Source organism: Pseudorca crassidens, chromosome 10 (genome assembly GCF_039906515.1).
Source record: "Pseudorca crassidens isolate mPseCra1 chromosome 10, mPseCra1.hap1, whole genome shotgun sequence".
Classification (NCBI taxonomy): domain Eukaryota; kingdom Metazoa; phylum Chordata; class Mammalia; order Artiodactyla; family Delphinidae; genus Pseudorca; species Pseudorca crassidens.
The window spans coordinates 39,566,852-39,588,856 of record NC_090305.1 but is presented as its reverse complement, the minus strand read 5'-3'; the positions used below and the strand labels follow the sequence as shown (position 1 = coordinate 39,588,856).

The window sequence follows — 22,005 nt, the reverse complement described above, 5'->3', positions numbered from 1 at the left end:
TTTCTGGCTTAGATTAACTATTCCTTCTGCCACCCCCATCTGAGGAAGAAACTTTCTGCTCCTAAAAAGAGGCAGAGTACTCTCTCACATCATTAAAGTCAGACCCAAAGTCATATTCCCTGCTCCTGCCCTCAAGTTATATACATACTAGGCTGCTTGTTGAGGAGTTCCTGAAATTTAGCTCGTTCACACTGGATGGAATGTTCCTGCAGTTGGGGCTGAAGGCTCTGGATAGTGTAGTTCACCATGTCCATTTTCATCAGGCCCAGAACCTGGAAGATTCCTCTGACACAGGAGGAAATAGAATATTTATACTATGAAAGGAAATCCAGTGAGGGGGAACCTACACAAGATATCATTAAATCACCATATTCTAGAGGTAGGAGGGGCTTTAAAACTAACTTAGTCCTGCCTCCTAAATTTACAAAAGATGGCACTGAGGCCTAGGACCCAAGGCCCAGAGTGAGTAAGTGAGTGAGTGGCAGAGCTAGGAACAGATAAGTCTCTGGATGCTAAAGCCTTCAGACCTTTCCATAACAGTCATTCTATGTCTCCTAAAAAAAAGAGTAGTCAGTGGAAGGACACACACCACCGTGCCAACGAACCTCTCTGGGAAGTGGGATTTTAGCTGATGCTATTTCTGATGCTATTTTTGGACAATTCACTTTTTTTTTAACTTTCTGGGTCATGGTTTCTATAGCTCTGAAAAAGGGGTAACCTCCCATCCCTAACCCTCATATTGTGTGAAATGCAATAAGAAAACCTGGGATAGGGATGTTTGAATTCCTTAGAAGGAAGGAGTACATACTCCAATGATTTATGGTAGGATGGTGTATAGGGGGCCAATCAATCTAAGGCCATCTTTGGAAAAGAAAAGCTAATAGACCAGAGAAAAGAGGAGTTAGTCAGGTCTTCAGTAGGGAAGAGCCAGCCAAGACAGAGGCTGTGACCCAGTGTCCGGCCCAGCTGTGCCCGGCCCAGGGGCTGAGGCAGGTTTCAAGAAACTGGTCAAGTTTCACACCTCAGTAACCGAACAGGGTCTGTGATGTTCTCTAGTTTCTGCACTGCTTCATCTCGAATTGGCGCACACAGCAGAGTCATCATGTTGAGAATGTACTTAGAGAGACGAGGGACATTCAGGGCTCCGTGTTCTGCTTCCTGCTTAAGGAGGTTCATGTCCAGGCCTTCTTCAATCTCACTTCTTAGGCGGTTCTGGCGTGGTAATAGCAGTGACAGCAAGATCTGCCCAGGAAAGAAAGTCAAAGGAGAAGTTGCTTTCTGTTCAGAGCCCCAAACTTTCTCTAATGGACAATCCCTTTAGCCAAAGACACCCCAGCCTATGTCTTTTAAGGATCAAGGAGTTATGGAAAATAGTATGGAGGTTCCTTTAAAAACTAAAAATAGAGCTACCATATGATCCAGCAATCCCACTCCTGGACGTATATCCAGAGAAAACCATAATTCAAAATGATATATGCACCCCAATGTTCAACTGCAGCACTATTTACACTAGCCAGGACATGGAATAAACCTAAATGTCTATTGACAGAGGAATGGATAAAGAAGATGTCATATATATATATATATATATATATATATATATACAGCAGAATATTTTACTCAGCCATAAAAAAAGAATGAAATAGGGGCTTCCCTGGTGGCGCAGTGGTTGAGAGTCTGCCTGTCGATGCAGGGGACATGGGTTCGTGCCCCAGTCTGGGAAGATCCCACATGCCGTGGAGAGGCTGGGCCCATGAGCCATGGCCGCTGAGCCTGCGCGTCTGGAGCCTGTTGCTCTGCAGCGGGAGAGGCCACAGCAGTGAGAGGCCCGCGTACCACAAAAAAAAAAAAAAAGAACGAAATAATATCATTTGCACTGATGGACCTAGAGAGTGTCATACTGAGTGAAGTCAGACAGAGAAAAACAAACATCATATGATACCGCTTATATGTGGAATCTAAAAAAATGGTACAAATGAACCTATTTACAAAACAGAAATAGAGTCACAGCTGTAGAAAACAAACTTATGGTTACCAGGAGGAAAGCAGCGGTGGTGCAGGGTGATAAATTGGGAGATGGGGATTGACATATACACAATAGTATATATAAAATAGATAGCTAACAAGGACCCACTGTATAGCACAGGGAACTCTTCTCAATACTCTGTAATGACCTATATGGGAAAATAATCTAAAAAAGAGTGGATATATGTATATGTATAACTGATTCACTTTGCTGTACAGCGGAAACTAACAAATATTGTAAATCAACTATACTCCAATAAAAATTAAACAAAAAAAAAGTTAGGTCCCTAACTTTCCTAGAGGATATTATTTATCTTTGTGTAGGGGCCAATGACAGTTCGAGGGTTTAGGGGATCACTGATAGCAACAGTATATCATTTTCTATGCAGACTGAGATAAAGAGATGAATAGAGTCAAGGGGTATGGTAAAAAGAGATGCAAGGCACAACAAATATAAAATACCCACCATCACACAGTGCTGAGGCACTCTTAATTTACCAAAGGAAGCATTCTTTAGATTATTTTACTTCAAAGGGCAAGAATGAAATAGGCAAAGGAACTGTTAAAAGTCCCTTGAGAGACTGGTTCAAGATGGCGGAGTAGAAGGACGTGCTCTGACTCCCTCTTGCGAAAGCACTGGAATCACAACTAACTGCTGAACTATTATTGACAAGAAGACACTGGAACTCACCAAAAAAGATACCCCACATCCGAAGACAAAGGAGAAGCCACAGTGAGACGGTAGGAGGGGCGCAATCACAATAAAATCAAATCCCATAACTGCTGGGTGGGTGATTCACAAACTGGAGAACACTTATACCACAGAAGCCCACCCACTGGAGTGAAGGTTCTGAGCCCCACGTGAGGCTTCCCAACCTGGGGGTCCGGCAACAGGAGGAGGAATTCCTAGAGAATCAGACTTTGAAGGCTAGCGGGATTTGATTGCAGGACTTCGACAGGACTGGGGGAAACAGAGACTCCACTCTTGGAGCGCACACACAAAGTAGTGTGTGCATCGGGACCAAGGGAAAGGAGCAGTGACCCCATAGGAGACTGAACCAGACCTACCTGCTAGGGTTGGAGGTTCTCCTGCAGAGGCGGGGGGTGGCTGTGTCTCACCGTGAGGACAAGTACACTGGCAGCAGAAGCTCTGGGAAGTACTCCTTGGCATGAACCCTCCCAGAGTCTGCCATTAGCCCCACCAAAGAGCCCGGGTAGGCTACCGTGTTGGGTCACCTCAGGCCAAACAACCAACAGGGAGGAAACCCAGCCCCACCCATCAGCAGACAAGCAGATTAAAGTTTTACTGAGCTGTGCCCACCAGAGCAACATCCAGCTCTACCCACCACCAGTCCCTTCCATCGGGAAACTTGCACAAGCCTCTTAGATACCCTCATCCACCAGAGGGCAGACAGCAGAAGCAAGAAGAACTACAATCCTGCAGCCCGTGGAACAAAAACCACATTCACAGAAAGATAGACAAGATGAAAAGGAAGAGGGCTATGTACCGGATGAAGGGACAAGATAAAACCCCAGGAAAACAACTAAATGAAGTGGAGATAGGCAACCTTCCAGAAAAAGAATTCAGAATAATGATAGTGAAGATGATCTAGGACCTCCGAAAAAGAATGGAGACAAAGATCGAGAAGATGCAAGAAATGTTTAGCAAAGACCTAGAATAATTAAAGAACAAACAAACTGAGATTAAAAATACAACAACTGAAATGAAAAATACACCTGAAGGAATCGATAGCAGAATAACTGAGGCAGAAGAATGGATAAGTGACCTGGAAGACAGAATGGTGGAATTCACTGCTGCAGAACAGAACAAAGAAAAAAGAATGAAAAGAAATGAAGACAGCCTAAGAAACCCCTGGGACAACATTAAATGCAACAACATTCACATTATAGGGGTCCCAGAAGGAGAAGAGAGAGAGAGAGAAAGGACCCGAGAAAATATTTGAAGAGATTATAGTCAAAACCTTCCCTAACATGGGAAAGGAAATAGCCACCCAAGTCCAGGAAGCACAGAGAGTCCCATTCAGGATAAATCCAAGGAGAAACACGCCGAGACACATAGTAATCAAACTGGCAAAAATTAAAGACAAAGAAAACTTATTGAAAGCAGCAAGGGAAAAACAGCAAATAACATATAAGGGAACTCCCATAAGGTTAACAGCTGATTTCTCAGCAGAAACTCTACAAGCCAGAAGGGAGTGGCATGACATATTTAAAGTGATGAAAGGGAAGAACCTATAACCAAGATTACCCTTCCCAGCAAGGATCTCACTCAGATTTGACGGAGAAATCAAAAGCTTTACAGACAAGCAAAAGCTCAGAGAATTCAGCACCACCAAAGCAGCTCTACAACAAATGCTAAAGGAACTTCTCTAAGTGGGAAACACAAGAGAAGAAAAGGACCTACAAAAACAAACCCAAAACAATTAAGGAAATGGTAATAGGAACATACATATCGATAATTACCTTAAACATGAATGGATTAAATGCTCCAACCAAAAGACACAGGCTGGCTGAATGGATACAAAAACAAGACCCATATATATGCCATCTACAAGAGACCCACTTCAGACCTAGGGATACATACAGACTGAAAGTGAGGGGATGGAAAAAGATATTCCATGCAAATGGAAATCAAAAGAAAGCTGGAGTAGCAATACTCATAGCAGATAAAATAGACTTTAAAATAAAGAATGTTACAAGAGACAAGGAAGGACACTACATAATGATCAAGGCATCAATCCAAGAGGATATATAAATATATATGCACCCAACATAGGAGCACCTCAATACATAAGGCAACTGCTAACAGCTATAAAAGAGGAAATCGACAGTAACACAGTAATAGTGGGGGACTTCTAACACCTCACTTATACCAATGGACAGATCATCCAAACAGACAATTAATAAGGAAACACAGCTTTAAATGACACAATAGACCAGATTGATTTAATTGATATTTATAGGACATTCCATCCAAAAACAGCACATTACACTTTCTTCTCAAGTGCGTACAGAACATTCACTAGGATAGATCACATTTTGGGTCACATCAAGCCTCAGTAAATTTAAGAAAATTGAAATCATATCAAGCATCTTTTCTGACCACAACACTATGAGATTAGAAACCAATTACAGAGAAAAAAACGTAAAAAACACAAACAGTACGTTACTAAATAACCATGAGATCACTGAAGAAATCAAAAAATACCTAGAGACAAATTACAATGAAAACACAATGATCCAAAACCTATGGGATGCAGCAAAAGCAGTTCTAAGAGGGAAGTTTATAGCAATATAAGCCTACCTCAAGAAACAAGAAAAATCTCAAACAATCTAACTTTACACCTAAAGGAACTAGAGAAAGAAGAACAAACAAAACCCAAAGTTAGCAGAAGGAAAGAAATCATAAAGATCAGAGCAGAAATAAATGAAATAGAAACAAAGAAAACAATAGCAAAGATCAATAAAACTAAAAGCTGGTTCTTTGAGAAGATAAACAAAATTGATAAACCATTAGCCAGACTCATCAAGAAAAAGAGGGAGAGGACTCAAATAAAATTAGAAATGAAAAGGGAGAAGTTACAACAGACACTGCAGAAATACAAAGCATCCTAAGAGACTACTAAAAGCAACTCTATGCCAATAAAATGGACAACCTGGAAGAAATGGACAAATTCTTAGAAAGATATAACCTTCCAAGACTGAACCAGGAAGAAATAGAAAATACGAACAGACCAATCACAAGCACTGAAATTGAAACACTGATTAAAAATCTTCCAACAAACAAAAGTCCAGGACCAGATGGCTTCACAGGTGAATTCTATCAAACATTTAGAGAAGAGCTAACACCTATCCTTCTCAAACTCTTCCAAAAAATTGCAGAGGAAGGAACACTCCCAAACTCATTCTATGAGGCCACCATCACCCAGATACCAAAACCAGACAAATATACTACAAAAAAAGAAAATTACAGATCAATATCACTGATGAATATAGATGCAAAAATCCTCAACAAAATACTAGCAAACAGAATCCAAGAACCCATTAAAAGGATCATACACCATGATCAAGTGGGATTTATCCCAGGGATGCAAGGATTCTTCAATATATGCAAATCAATCAATGTGATACACCATAATAACAAATTGAAGAAGAAAAAACATATGATCATCTGAATAGATGCAGAAAAAGCTTCTGACAAAATTCAACACCCATTTATGATAAAAACTCTCCAGAAAGTGGGCACAGAGGGAACCTACCTCAACATAATAAAGGCCATATATGACAAACCCACAGTAAACATCATTCTCAATGGTGAAAAACTGAAAGCACTTCCTCCAAGATCAGGAACAAGAAAAGGATATCCACTCTCACCACTATTATTCAACATAGTTTTGGAAGTCCTAACCACAGCAATCAGAGAAGAAAAAGAAATAAAAGGAATACAAATTGGAAAAGAAGAAGTAAAACTGTCACTGTTTGCAGATGACATGATACTATATATAGAGATTCCTAAAGATGCCACCAGAAAACTACTAGAGCTAATCAATGAATTTGGTAAAGTAGCAGGATACAAAATCAATGCACAGAAGTATCCTGCATTCCTATACACTAATGATGAAAAATCTGAAAAAGAAATTAAGGAAACACTCCCATTTACCATTGCAACAAAAAGAATAAAACACCTAGGAATAAACCTACCTAGGGAAACAAAAGACCTGTATGCAGAAAACTATAAGACACTGATGAAAGAAATTAAAGATGATACAAACAGATGGAGAGATATACCATGTTCTTGGATTGGAAGAATCAATATCGTGAAAATGACTATATTACACAAAGCAATCTACAGATTCAATGCAATCCCTATCAAATTACCAATGGCATTCTTTATAGAACTAGAACAAAAAATCTTAAAATTTGTATGGAGACACAAAGGACCCCGAATAGCCAAAGCATTCTTGAGGGAAAAAAACGGAGCTGGAGGAATCAGATTCCCTGACTTCAGACTATACTACAAAGCTACAGTAATCAAGACAATATGGTACTGGCACAAAAACAGAAATATAGATCAATGGAACAGGATAGAAAGCCCAGAGATAAACCCACACACCTATGGTCAACTAATCTATGACAAAGGAGGCAAGGATATACAATGGAGAAAAGACAGTCTCTTCAATAAGTGGTGCTGGGAAAACTGGACAGCTACATGTAAAAGAATGAAATTAGAACACTCCCTAACACCATACACAAAAAAATACTCAAAATGGATTAGAGACCTAAATGTAAGACTGGACACTATAAAGCTCTTAGAGGAAAACATAGGAAGGACACTCTTTGACATAAATCACAGAAAGATCTTTTTTGATCCACCTTCTAGAGTAATGGAAATAAAACCAAAATAAACAAATGGGACCTAATGAAACGTAAAAGCTTTTGCAAAGCAAAGGAAACTACAAACAAGACGAAAAGACACCCCTCAGAATGGAAGAAAATATTTGCAAATGAATCAACAAAGGATTAATCTCTGAAATATATAAACAGCTCATGCAGCTCAATATTATAAAAACAAACAACCCAATCCAAAAATGGGCAGAAGACCTAAATAGACATTCTTCCAAAGAAGACATACAGATGGCCAAGAAGCACATGAAAAGCCACTCAACATCACTAATTATTAGCGAAATGCAAATCAAAACTACAATGAGGTATTACCTCACACCAGTTAGAATGGGCATCATCAAAAAGTCTACAAACAACAAATGCCTGAGAGGGTGTGGAGAGAAGGGAACCCTCTTGCACTGTTGGTGGGAATGTAAATTGATACAGCCATGATGGAGAACAGTATGGAGGTTCCTTAAAAAACTAAAAATAGAGCTACCATATGACCCAGCAATCCCACTACTGCGCATATACCCTGAGAAAACCATAATTCAAAGAGATACATGCACCCCAATATTCACTGCAGCTCTATTTACAATAGCCAGGTCATGGATGCAACCTAAATGCCCATCGACAGACAAATAGATAAAGAAGATGTGGTAGATATATACAATGGAATAGTACTCAGCCATAAAAAGGAAGGGAATTGGGTCATATGCAGAGACGTGATGAACCTATAGAATGTCATACAGAGTGAAGTCAGAAGGAGAAAAACAAATATCATGTGTTAGCTCATATATGTGGAACCTAGAAAAATGGTACAGATGAAACAGTTTGCAGGGCAGACATTGAGACACAGATGTAGAGAACAAACGTATGGACACTAAGGGCTAAAGTGGCGGGTGGTGGTGGTGGTGGTGTGATGAATTGGGAGATTGGGATTGACATGTGTACACTGACGTGTGTAAAATGGATGACTAATAAGAACGTGCTGTATAAAAAATAAATTTAAAAAAACCTTGGAGTATAAAATTTAAAAAAAAAGTCCCTTGAAATAGACTATTAACCCAAAAACATAAGTCCCCTGTGGACAGAGACTCTCTTATTCATCTCTGTGGCTCTGTAACATCTAGACATTGGTGGTGGTGAGGGATAGGGTTGTTTAACTTAATGAAACACTGTGTTGTCACAGCAAGATCCCAACTGTTTAGCTTCATCTTAAACAAATAAAAGTTGCTCCATACTATCCATTTAAATGACAAACTATGCCAGTTATCCACTTGGAGCCTCTCAGTTCCAAATCTGCCCATCAGTGCCTACTCTGAGAAAATGGTGCTGGGCCCTTTAAATATTTTTCCTTTGCTGGCTGGCACAATGTTAAGTTCTGCCAGTAGAGGGTGCTAAAGAGACAATGCAAGAGGAAGCCTCTTCCTTCCTGGCTCTGGTGTGCTCCTGCCAGCAAGCTCCTGCAGCACAGCGGCTTCTCTTTGTTCGAATTACTATGTGGTTTCTTTTGCCTGATTGGACCCTGACTGATACAAAATCTGTACCATGAGTGAGGTTTGAACTCAAATGGCCACATGTCCATTGGATTTGATGAGCAGAAAGTAGGAAGTACCTTAGATGCCTTAGAAAAACATGCAAACTAGAGGATGGCAGATAATCCCTAAAAGAATTGGGCAGCTGGTGACCTCAGTGCAGTTGCTAGAGTTTCAGTGGTCTGAGCTTGTCAAGCTTTCCACTCCAAGATGAAAAATAAGTTGCTGTACCTCAAACCACCCATCATGAAAAAAGGCACAACACTTGTAGGACTTTGTGGATGTGGTAGGCAACATACACCACATCTGAGATTGCTACTGTGACACTCATTTAGAGTCACTCACGAGGTTGCCAATTTCAAGTGGAACCAAGTAAGACTAGGCTCTGCAGCAAGTTCAGGCTGCTATACAAGTGACTCTACCATTTAGGCCTGATCCAGCAGACTCAATGATACTTGAAGTGCCCATGGCAAGTAAGGATGCTGTCCAGAGCCCTGGCAAACACCAACAGGAACATCACAGCACAGACTTCTAGGATTTGGGAGCAAATCTATGCCCTCTTCTGCAGATAACTATTTGCCTTTTGAGAAACAGTTTCTGGCTTGTGCCTGACCCTTGGCAGAAAGTAAACACCACACCACAGGACACTGGGTGACCATGTGGCCTGAGATTCCCACCAGGAACTCGGTGTTGTCTGACCTACCTAGCCACAAGACTGGACATGCACCACAGCAATCTATCATCAGATGAAAATGACCCATAAGAGACCAAGCATATCCAGGTACAAGGACAGACATACAGACCAGATTAGAATAGACAGCCCAGAAATAAAACCTGGACATATGGTCAAATGATTTTTGAGAACAACGCCAAGACCATTCAATGGGGAAAGGACAGTCTTTTCAACAAATGGTACTGGGGAAACTGGATATCCACATGCAAAAGAATGAAGTTGGGGCTTCCCTGGTGGCGCAGTGGTTGAGAGTCCACCTGCCGATGCAGGGGACACGGGTTCATGCCCTGGTCCAGGAGGATCCCACATGCCGCGGAGCGGCTGGGCCCGTGAGCCATGGCTGCTGAGCCTGCGCATCCGGAGCCTGTGCTCTGCAACAGGAGAGGCCACAACAGTGAGAGGCCTGCGTACCACAAAAAAAAAAAAAAAAAGAAGAAGAAGGATGAAGTTGAACCTTACCTACACCAGATAAAAAATTAACTCAAAATGGGTGGAAGACCTAAACATAAGAGCTAAAATTCTGAAATTCTCAGAAGAAAATAGGAATAAATCTTCATAATCTTGGATTTCATAAGATATGACACCAAAAAGCAGAAGCAACCATAGACTGGATAAATGGCGCTTCATTAAAATTAAAACTTTTGTGCATCAAGGTACATTATCAAGAAAGTGAAAAAACTACCCACAGAATGGAAGACAACATCTGCAAATCATTTATCAGACAAGGGTCAACTATCCAGAATGTTTAAGGAACTCTTACAACTCAACAACAAAAAGACAGCTCAATTTTAAAATGGGCAAAGGACTTGAGTAAATATTTCTCCAAAGATGACGCAGAAGAGGGCATCAAGCACATGAAGATGCTCAACACCATTAGCCACTAGGGAAATGCAAATCAAAACCACATTAAGATTCCACTTCATGCAGGCTGTGCCATGGGAAGATCTATATTTTTTTTAAAAAAGGAAAATAAATGTTGAAAAATAAGTGAAAATGTGGAGAAATTGGAATACTCATACATTTCTGGTGGGAATGTAAAATGGTAAGTCACTGTGGAAAACAGTTTAGTGATTTCTCAATAAATTAAATATAGAATTATCACATGACTCAGCAATTCCACTCCAGGGTATATATTCCAAAGACTGGAAAAGAGATGTTCAAACAAAGACTTGTACACAAATGTTCATAGCAGCACTACTCCCAATAGCAAAAATGTGAAAACACAAATGTCCATCAACAGATGAATGGGGACTTCCCTGGTGGTCCAGTGGCTAAGACTCCGTGCTCCCAATGCAGGGGGCCTGGGTTCAATCCCTGGTCAGGAAACTAGATCCCACATGCTGCAACTAAGAGTCCACATGTCACAACTAAAAAAAGATCCCGAAGAGAATAGAAAGCCCAGAGATAAACCCATGCACATATGATCACCTCATCTTTGACAAAGGAGGCAAGAATATACAATGGAGGAAAAACAGCCTCTTCAGTAAGTGGTGCTGGGAAAAATTGATAGATACATGTAAAAGAATGAAATTAGAACACACCCTAACACCAAACACAAAAATAAACTCAAAATGGATTAAAGACCTAAATGTAAGGCCGGACACTATAAAACTCTTAGAGGAAAACATAGGCAGAACCCTCTATGACATAAATCACAGCAAGATCCTTTTTGACCCACCTCCCAGAGAAAGGGAAATGAAAACAAAAATAAACAAATGGGACCTAATGAAACTTAAAAGCTTTTGCACAGCAAAGGAAACCATAAACAAGACAAGAGGACAGCCCTCAGAATGGGAGAAAATATTTGCAAACGAAGCAACTGATAAGGATTAATCTCCAAAATATACAAGCAGCCCATGCAGCTCAATACCACAAAAACAAACAACCCAATTCAAAAATGGGCAGAAGACCTAAATAGACATTTCTCCAAAGAAGACATACAGATGGCCAACAAATGCATGAAAAAATGCTCAACATCATTAATCATTAGAGAAATGCAAATCAAAACCACAATGAGGTATCACCTCACACCAGTCAGAATGGCCATCATCAAAATATCTACAAACAATAAATGCTGGAGAGAGTGTGGAGAAAAGGGAACCCTCCTACCCTGTTGGTGGGAATGTAAATTCATAGAGCCACTGTAGAGAACAGTATGGAGGTTCCTTGAAAAACTATAATAGAACTACCATATGACCCCTGAGAAAACCATAATTCAAAAAGACACATGCACCCCAATGTTCATTGCAGCACTATTTACAATAGCCAGGTCATGGAAGCAACCTAAACGCCCACTGACAGATGAATGGATAAAGAAGATGTGGTGGCAGATGAATAATCCCCAGTATATCTGCCACCAGCTTTTATGGCCCCAGCATGAGCCACAGCCAACCCCACCTCCCCAGGAGACCCTCCAAGACCATCAGTCTTTTCAAGCTAATTGCTGAATCCGAAGCTGTGTAGAGAGGACCTGTGTTTTGTACTTCTAACATCCTTTGATGGACCAGCTTCCAGCTTTAAGTCAAATAGCTTTAGAGTTTAGCCCTAAGAGTGATTAAGAATCCTCCTGCCAATGCAGGGGACATGGGTTTGAGCCCTGCTCTGGGAAGATCCCACATGCCGTGGAGCAGCTAAGCCCGTGTGCCACAACTATTGGTCCTGCACTCTGGAGCCCGTGAGCCACAACTGCTGAAGCCCACGCACCTAGAGCCCATGCTCCGCAACAAGAGAGGCCACCACAGTGAGAGGCCTGCGCACTGCAGCAAGGAGTGGCCCCCGCTTGCCACAACTAGAGAAAACCTGCATGCAGCAACGAAGACCCAATGCAGGCAAAAATAAGTAAATAAATAAATAAATTTATATTAAAAAAAAGAAGATGTGGAACATATATATAATGGAATATTACTCAGCCATAAAAAGGAAGAAATTGGGTCATTTGTAGAGACGTGGATGGATCTAGAGACTGTCATACAGAGTGAAGTAAGTCAGAAAGAGAAAAACAAATATCGTATATTAATGCATATATGTGGAAACTGGAAAAATGGTACAGATGAACCGGTTTGCAGGGCAGAAATAGAGACACAGATATAGAGAACAAACGTATGGACACCAAGGGGGGAAAGCGGTGGGGAGCGGTGGTGGTATGATGAATTGGGCGATTGGGATTGACATATATACACTAATATGTATAAAATGGATAACTAATAAGAACCTACTGTATAAAAAATAAATAAAATAAAATTCAAAAAATAAATAAAAGGAAAGTGGATCAAAAAAAAATCTAGAAACAATAAATGCTGCAGAGGGTGTGGAGAAAAGGGAACCCTCCTGCACTGTTGGTGGGAATGTAAATTGATACAGCCACTACGGAGAACAGTATGGAGGTTCCTTGTAAAACTAAAAATAGAGCTACCGTATGACCCAGCAATCCCACTACTGGGCATATACACTGAGAAAACCATAATTCAAAAAGATATATGCACCACAATGTACACTGCAGCTCTATTTACAATAGCCAGGACATCGAAACAACCTAAATGTCCATCAACAGATGAATGGATAAAGAAGATGTGGCATATATATACAATGGAATATTACTCAACCATAAAAAGGAACGAAACTGAGTTATTTGTAGTGAGCTGGATGGACCCAGAATCTGTCATACAGAGTGAAATAAGTCAGAAAGAGAAAAACAAATACTGTATGCTAACACATACATATGGAATTTTAAAAAAAGCAGCACTGATGAACCTAGTGGCGGGGCAGGAATAAAGACACAGACGTAGAGAATGGATTTGAGGGCATGGGGGGGAAGGGGAAGCTGGGATTAAGTGAGACAGTAGCGCTGACATATATACACTACCAAATGTAAAATGGATGGCTAGTGGGAAGCTGCTGCATAGCACAAGGAGATCAACTTGATGCTCTGTGACAACCTAGAGGGATGGGATAGGGAGAGTGGGAGGGAGCCTCAAGAGGAAGGGGGTATGGGGATATATGTATACATATAGCTGATTCACTTTGTTATACAGCAGAAACTAACACAACCTTGTAAAGCATTTATACTCCAATAAAGATGTGAAAAAAAAAAAATCCCACATGCTGCAACTGAAGATGCTGCACACTGCAACTAAGACGTGATGTGGCCAAAACCAAAGCAAAACAACAAATGAATAGATAAACAAAATGTGGTATATCCATACAATGGAATATTTTCAGCCATAAAAAGGGATGAAGTTCTGCCACACTGCAATGTGGATGAACCTTGAAAACATGCTAAGTAAAATTTGCCATATGTAAAAGGACAAATGTTGTATGATGCCACTTATATGAGGAATCTAGAGTAGTCAAATTCCTAGAGACAGAAGGTAATATAGAGGTTACCAGGCACGGGTGGAAAAGGGGTCTGAAGAGTTACTGTTTAATGGGTAGAGTTTCTGTTTGGGAAGATGAAACGTACTGGAAATGGATAGTGGTGATGACTGCACAACATTGTGAATGTACTTAATGCCACTGAATTGTAACACTTAACATTATTAAAACGGTAAAAATTTTGTTTATCATAATAAAAAAAATCCTAAAAAGCACAAACAACTAAGTTGGTAATGTGGCACCATTCCCCAGGGAGGATCAGCCAGGCACCTTGTAGCGGATGATTTCTTTGGATCTCTTCCTTCGTGGAGGGGGCAGAGATTCACCCTCAATGGAATAGACGCATTCTGAATATGGAGCTGTCTTCCCTGTCTGCACTACTTCTGTTAGCACCAACATCCATATACTCACAAAATTTCACAGAATGCCTTATCCTCTGTCCTGGGTCCTGGTATGCCCCACAGCATTGCATCTAATCAAGGAACTCATTTTACAGCCAAGAAAGTACAGCAACGGGTTCATACCCACATACCCCTCACGGAGAGTCGACTGGTCTTAACTGAAAAGTGGAATGGCTTATTGAAGACTCAGTTACAGCATTAGTTGAGAGATAATATCCTGAAAGGAAGAGGTTCTGTCTTATAAGATGCAATATATACTTTGAATCAAAACCATTATGCAGTGCTATTCCCTAAAGCCAGAATACATGGTCCCAGGAATCAAGGGGTGGAAGTAGGACTGGTTCCTCTCACCATTATATCTAATAACCTACTTGCAGAATTTTTATTTCCCCTCCTGCCAACTTTGGGCTCTGCTGATTTGGGAGGAATGCTTACATTGGTTCCAATGAATTAGAAGATGAGACTACCCCCCTGGTCATTTTGGGCTCCCTATACCACTGAACCAACAAGGTAAAAAAGGAGTTCCTCTATGGACTAGAGTAATGGATCCTGAGTACTAAGGAGAAACTGGGTTGCTGCTACACAATGGGAACAAGAAGGACTGTGTCTGGAACCCAGAAGATTCTAAGGTACCTTTTGATACTTCCATACCCAATAATATAGGTCAAGGGAAAAACACGACATACAAACAACAAAAGCAAAACGCCCAAGGACTCAGACTCTTTGGCAATGAAGGTTTGAGTCACTCCATCAGATAAAGAACCCCAGCAGCTAAGGACAAGGGAAATATGGAATGACTAGTAAAATGAAGCCATAGATACCAACTACAGCCTCAGGACCAATTACAGAAACGAAGACCATACATTTTCTCTTTGCTTGTTATAAGCATGGCTTTATTTGTATATGCTAACAATTTTCTTCTCTCTCCTTCCCATTATTTTTTTTTTAATTTTTATTTTATATTGGAGTATAGTTGATTTACACGTTTTGTCAGTTTCAGGTGTACAGCAAAGTGATTCAGTTATACGTATATCTTTTTCAGATTCCTTTCCCATTTAGGTTATTACAGAATAATTGAGTAGAGTTCTCTGTGCTATACAGTAGGTCCTTGATGATTATCTGTTTTATATATAGTAGTGTGTATACGTTGCTGCAAATGGCATTATTTCATTCTTTATTTATGGCTGAGTAATATTCTATTGTATATGTGTACCATATCTTCTTTATCCATTCATCTGTCTATGGACATTAAGGTTGCTTCCAGGTCCTGGCTATTGTAAATAGTGCTGCAGTGAACATTTGGGGTGCACGTATCTTTTGAATTATGGTTTTCTCTGGATATATGCCCAGGAGTGGGATTGCAGAATCATATGATAGCTCTATTTTTAGTTTTTTAAGGAACCTCCATTATTATTTTATAGACAGGTTGTTGGAAGTTAAATTTTACAGTTTAGCCTGTAGGTAATAGAATATTCAGTGAGACTATGACCAAATATGAGGTATATCATAGACAGCAACAGTTATAACTATTGGGAATGTGAGTTTCCTCATTTGGGGAAAAGGATAAGAACTTGTAAGACATATAGCTATGCCTTTTTTTTTTTTTTTTTTTTTTCCCAGTACGCGGGTCTCTCACTGTTGTGGCCTCTCCCGTTGCAGAGCACAGGCTCCGGACGCGCAGGCTCAGCGGCCATGGCTCATGGGCCCAGCCGCTCCGCAGCATGTGGGATCTTCCCGGACCGGGGCACAAACCCGTGTCCCCTGCATCGGCAGGCGAACTCTTAACCACTGCGCCACCATAGCCCTAGCTATGTCTTTTGTCTTTTCTTTTTCTTTTTTTGGCCACGCTGCACGGCTTGTGGGATCTTAGTTCCCTGACCAGGAACTGAACCTGGGTCCACGGCAGTGAAAGCATGGAGTCCTAACTACTGGATGGCCAGGCAATTTCCTGGATAGCTATGTCTTATTAGGTAAAAATAGAATTGTTTTCAGAAATTTGAGTGTTTATAGAAGGGTACATATGGAAGCTGAGTAGCCAAAGGAATGGAATGCAACATTTATCAATTTACTGCCTCTCAAATCCTCTCCAAATCCATCCTTTTCTTCTCTGAGAAAATGGAGTAAGTCCTTTAAATATTTTTCCTTTACCAGATGGCACAATTTTAAGCTTCATCTGTAGATGGCACTGTTTTTTTGGGGGGAGGGTATAGTTGATTTACAATGTTGTGTTAGTTTCTGGTATACAGCAAAGTGATCCAGATTATATCTATATAGATACATATAATGAAATTGTTTTTCATATTCTTCTTCATTATGGTTTATTACAGGATATTGAATACAGTTCTCTCTGCTATACAGTAGGACCTGTTGTTTATCTATTTTACACACAGTAGTTTTTATATCTGCTAATCCCAAACTCCTAATTTATCCCTGCCCTCACCCTTTCCCCTTTGGTAATCATAAGTTCGTTTTCTCTGTGAGTCTGTTTGGCAAATAAGTTCATTTGTATCATACTTTAGATTACACATATAAATGAGATCACCTGATATTTGTCTTTCTCTGTCTGACTTACTTCACTTAGTATGACAGTATGATATAATCTCTAGGTCCATGCATGTTGCTGCAAATGGCATTATTTCATTCTTTTTTACGGCTGAGCAATATTCTACTATGTATATGGACCCCATCTTCTTTATCTATTCATCTGTCCATGGACATTTAGGTTGCTTTCATGTCTTGGCTACTGTAAATAGTGCTGCTATGAACACTGGGGTGCATGTGAGATGGTTATTAATTGGTTTTCTGTTATCATAAGTTAACCATAAACTTTGAGACTTAAAACAGTATATACGTTTGTCATCTCACAGTTTCTGTGGGTCAAGAGTCCAGAAAGTTTAACCAGATCCTCTGTTCAGGATCTCACAAGGTTGCAACCAAGGTGTTGGCTGGGCTGTGTTCTCATTTGGAAACCTGACTGGGGAAGAATGTTTCCAAGCTCATTCAAATTGTTGATAGAATTCACTTCCTTACAGCTGTATACTTGAAGGCCCCAGCTTCTTACTGGCTGTTTGTTGGATGCTGCCCTCAGGTCCTAGAGGCCACCTGCATTTCCTTGCCATGTGGCCCTCTCCATATGCAGTTCACAACATACCTGTTTGCTTTTTCTTTTTTTTTAAACAATTTTTTTAAACTTATTTATTTTTGGCTGTGTTGGGTCTTCATTGCTGCACGTGGGCTTTTTCTAGTTGTGGCGAGCGGGGGCTACTCTTCATTGTGGTGCGCAGGCTTCTCATTGCAGTGGCTTCTCTTGTTGCAGAGTACAGGCTCTAGGCATGCAGGCTTCAGTAGTTGTGGCTTGCAGGCTCTAGAGTGCAGGCTCAGCAGTTGTGGCACACGGGCTTAGTGGCTCCGCGGCATGTGGGATCTTCCCAGACCAGGGCTCGAACTTGTGTCCCCTGTATTGGCAGGCAGATTCTTAACCACTGCGCCTCCAGGGAAGTCCCTACCTGTTTGCTTTTTCAAGGCCAGCTGGAAAGTCTCTCTCTCCAGCCTGCTAAGATAAAGTCTTACATAATGAAATGTAATCCTGGGAGTAATATCCCATCACCTTTGCCATATTCTATTGATTAAAAGCAAGTTATAGATCTCATCCACACTCAGGGAGAGAGGATTATACAAGGGCATGGATCACTGGGGGTCACCTTAGGGTGTATCCACCACATACTAGAAAGACATTGCAAAAGGCAAGAGCTTTTCTTCCTGGTTCTGGAATGCTCACATGGCAGGTTCCTACAGTACACGTGGCTCTGCAGGCAGCTGGCTCCTACAGCTGAGAGGCTTCTCTAGTGCTGGACTCTGTAGGGAAAATGGCTGCTTCTCCAGGGCCAGCTCCTGCAGTACACAGCGGTCAGCAGCACACACAGGCCAGCAACCTCCCCTGGCACAGACATGCCCTCAAATGAGGAACTGTGTCCTTGGGTTTTCCCCATCCCCTGGGGATGAGAAAGGATTCTCCTTATGTCTGATATTCCAGTAGAGTTTTCTTTGCTTCTTACTAGCCCAAAGCCTTCATTTCTCCAATTCCCTGTTATAATAATTTTTATATTAAAACTTCTTTGTTGAAATTACTGTGTGATTTCTGTCTATTGATTAGACTCTGACTGATTCATGGACCATGTTCAGTTAGGATTTGCTAGCCACTGACATTCCAGTGAGCGGGGCCTGTCTAGGAACTTTACATCTACAAATGAAAGGTTCGTCACTCACCTCTTTAATTTCTTTTAGGAGTTCAAGAGCACAGCTGAAGTCTGGAGGAGTAGCTAATAATTGCTCTTCCAGATGATCCCAAAAGGCATTGTGCATTGTCTCCTTGACCCTGCCTTCCAGACTGTAAGAAGGTTAAATGAACAAATTACTTTCTCTACTCAAAAACTGCCAAAAGGTCATTATCTCCTAAGCCCCAAACAGTGTTTGATATGATAAAAGACCATTATACAGACAGGGAAAGGCCAGGAACTATGTTTGGACGGTAGCAGAGCTAAATAAGCTGGGGTTAAACTTGGATGTCAGGGCACCAGCACAACCTCTCAGAAGGGCTCCTTGTGGTTCCAGCACAGCCCACCCTCTGCAGTAGGAAGAACGCTGAATAGAGATCGGGCTGAACTTTAGCACTGATTTTGCATTTAGCTTAGAAAAGATGTGACTTAGTTTCCCTTTATGTACACATATAGCAATGAACTAAATGATCTTTCACTTTCTTATAGACCTAAAATCTAGGAAAGGATTTTCATTCTTTGATAACACCTGAATAACTATAGATACTTCCAAATCAGCAGGTCTAAAATTGAATTCACTATCTTCCCCTTCCAAACCTGTTCCTCCTGTATTCCCAATTTCAATGGCACTACCATGTAGCCAGTCATGGAAGCCAGAAATATCCGTCTTTTTCCCCCCACTCAAAAAAAAAAAGGGACTTCCCTGGTGGCACAATAGGTAAGAATCTGCCTGCCAATGCAGCGGACATAGGTTCGATCCCTAGTCCAGGAAGATCCCACATGCCGCAGAGCAACTAAGCCCACGCGCCACAACTACTGAGCCTGTGCTCTAAAGCCTGTGAGCTACAACTACTGAGCCCGCATACTGCAACTACTGAAGCCCACATGCCTAGAGCCCATGCTCCACAAGAGAAGCCACCGCACTGAGAAGCCCACGCACCGCAACAAAGAGCAGCCCCCAATAGCCAACTAGAGAAAGCCAACGCACAGCAACGAAGACCCAATGCAGCCAAAAATAAATAAATAAATAATTTTTAAAAACAAACAAACAAACAAACAAAAACCAGAAGCAAAGGTAATTCAATTAGAAAGGATAGTCTTTTCAACAAATGGTACTGGAACAACTGGACATCCACATGCAAAAAAATGAATCTAGATACAGATCTTACACCTTCCACAAATAGATCATAGACCTAAATGTAAAACATAAAAATCTAAAACTTCTAGAAGATAACAGGAGAAATCTAGGTGACCTTGGGTTTGGCAACGACCTTTTAGATACAACACCAAAAGAAAGATCCATGAAAGAAAAAATTGGTAAGTTGGGCTTCATTAAAATTAAGAACTGCTCTGTGAGAGACAAGAGAATGAAAAGGCAAGCTCCAATCTTCGCAAAGCACATATCTGATAAAGAACTAGTATCCAAAATATACAAAGAACTCTTAAAATTCAACAATAAAACAACCCAATTTTAAAACAGGGAAAGGTCTGAACTGACACCTCACCAAAGTATTGATATATATACAGATGGCATATAAGCATATGAAAAGATGCTCAACCTCACATCTCATTAGGGAATTGTAAATTAAAGTAACAATGAGATACCACTACACACCTATTAGAATAGCCAAAATCCAAAACACTGAGAATACCAAATGCTGACAAGGACGGGGAGCAACAGGAACTCTCATTCATTGCTGGTGGGAATGCAAAGTGTTAAGACCTGTCACTCTGGAAGATGGTTCCACAGTTTCTAACAAAATTAAACATACTCTTTCCATACAATCCAACAATAGTGCTCCCTGGTATTTACTCAAATGAGTTGAAAGCTTATGTCCACACAAAAACCTGCACATGGACATTTATAGCAGCTTTATTCATAAATGCCAAAACTTGGAAGCAACCAAGAGGTCAATACTAAAAAGAAATGCACTATCCAGCCCTCAAAAGACATGGAGGAACCTTAAATGCATATTGCTAATTGAAAGAATCCAATCTGAAAAGGCTACATACTATATGATTCCAACTATAAGAAATTCAGAAAAACCTATGGAGACTGTAAAAAGATCAGTGGTTGCCAAGGGTTTCAGAGTGAGGGAGGGAAGAACCAATAGGTCGAACACAGGGGATTTTTAGGGCAGTGAAATTACTCTGTGTGATACAGAAATGGTGAATACATGTCATTATACATTTTTCAAAACCCACAGAATATACAACACGAAAAGTGAACACCTGTGTAAACTTGAGTTAATAATAATGAATTAATACTGGATCATCAATTGTAACAAATATACCACATTAATATAAAATACAAATAATAGAGGAAACTGTGTGCAGGAGAAAAGGGGGAATGTAAGAACTCTATTTTCCATCATTTTTCTATAAAACTAAACTATGCTAAAAAATTGTCTATTAATATTTTAAAAGGAATTAATTTTCCTCTGACCTTTATTTAAATGATTTCTCTGACCTATAGAGTTAGACTAATAAGAAGAAAAAGAATCATTTGAAAATTCTGAGGCTGTACCTAGTCATTGCCAAATAGTGATTGGTTTTCTGGCATTAAACATCCCCCCTTAGTAATGCATGCTCCTTGTAAAACAAACAAAAGCAATACAAAGATGAATAAAACAAATATCAGAATTCCTCTCCCAACATACCAATCTCAATCAGCAGAGGTAACCAACTATAATCTAATAGTCTGTTGTGTACTGTAATTGTTCTTAAAGCTTTTCCCCTCACCCTATTTGTCCAATCCATCTTCCAAGTTCCATAAATTTTGCTTTTTAAATGTCTCTGGAATCCATCCCCTCCTACCATCATCTCTTACCTGGACTACTACATTAGGCCATTAACTGGTCCCTCTGTCTTCAGTCTTGTCCCTTTTTAATCTGTTCCCCACCAATTCATTCTAAAATCAATGATTTTTCTAAGATGCAACTCCAATCATGAGGTCATGCTCAAAGTCCTTTGGGGCTTCCCATCACCAGCAGTATAAACGGCTCACATGACCCTTCCTGATATTGCTCTACCTCCCTTTCAAATTTATCTCCTCCTACCTCATAATACCCTGTGCTCAATCACATCAAGATACTTGTTCAGTTCACACCATTGTGCCTCCAACATGATTCCTCTGCCAGGAGCATTCCTTCCCACCCAGACCACCTCTAAGACTCAAGTCATCATAGGCTAAATCTTCCTCCATAGGCAAATCTTCTCTGATCTTTAGGCAGCTGAGAACTTTCATTGAACTCTATTCA

At 40.5% G+C, this 22,005-nt stretch overlaps 1 protein-coding gene across 2 annotated transcripts in view; it reads right to left on the bottom strand.

Moving 5' to 3' along the window:
- The window catches only part of TCP11 (t-complex 11), a 72,265-nt gene that overhangs the window by 4,100 nt on the left and 46,160 nt on the right, over positions 1-22,005 (bottom strand). For both annotated transcript variants that reach the window (XM_067753258.1, XM_067753257.1), the window contains 3 exons: positions 18,738-18,858; positions 1,022-1,242; positions 149-285 (listed from right to left, as the gene is read on the bottom strand). In XM_067753258.1, coding sequence (XP_067609359.1) covers positions 149-285; positions 1,022-1,242; positions 18,738-18,858 — 479 coding nt within the window. The remainder of the gene's footprint in view (positions 1-148; positions 286-1,021; positions 1,243-18,737; positions 18,859-22,005) is intronic.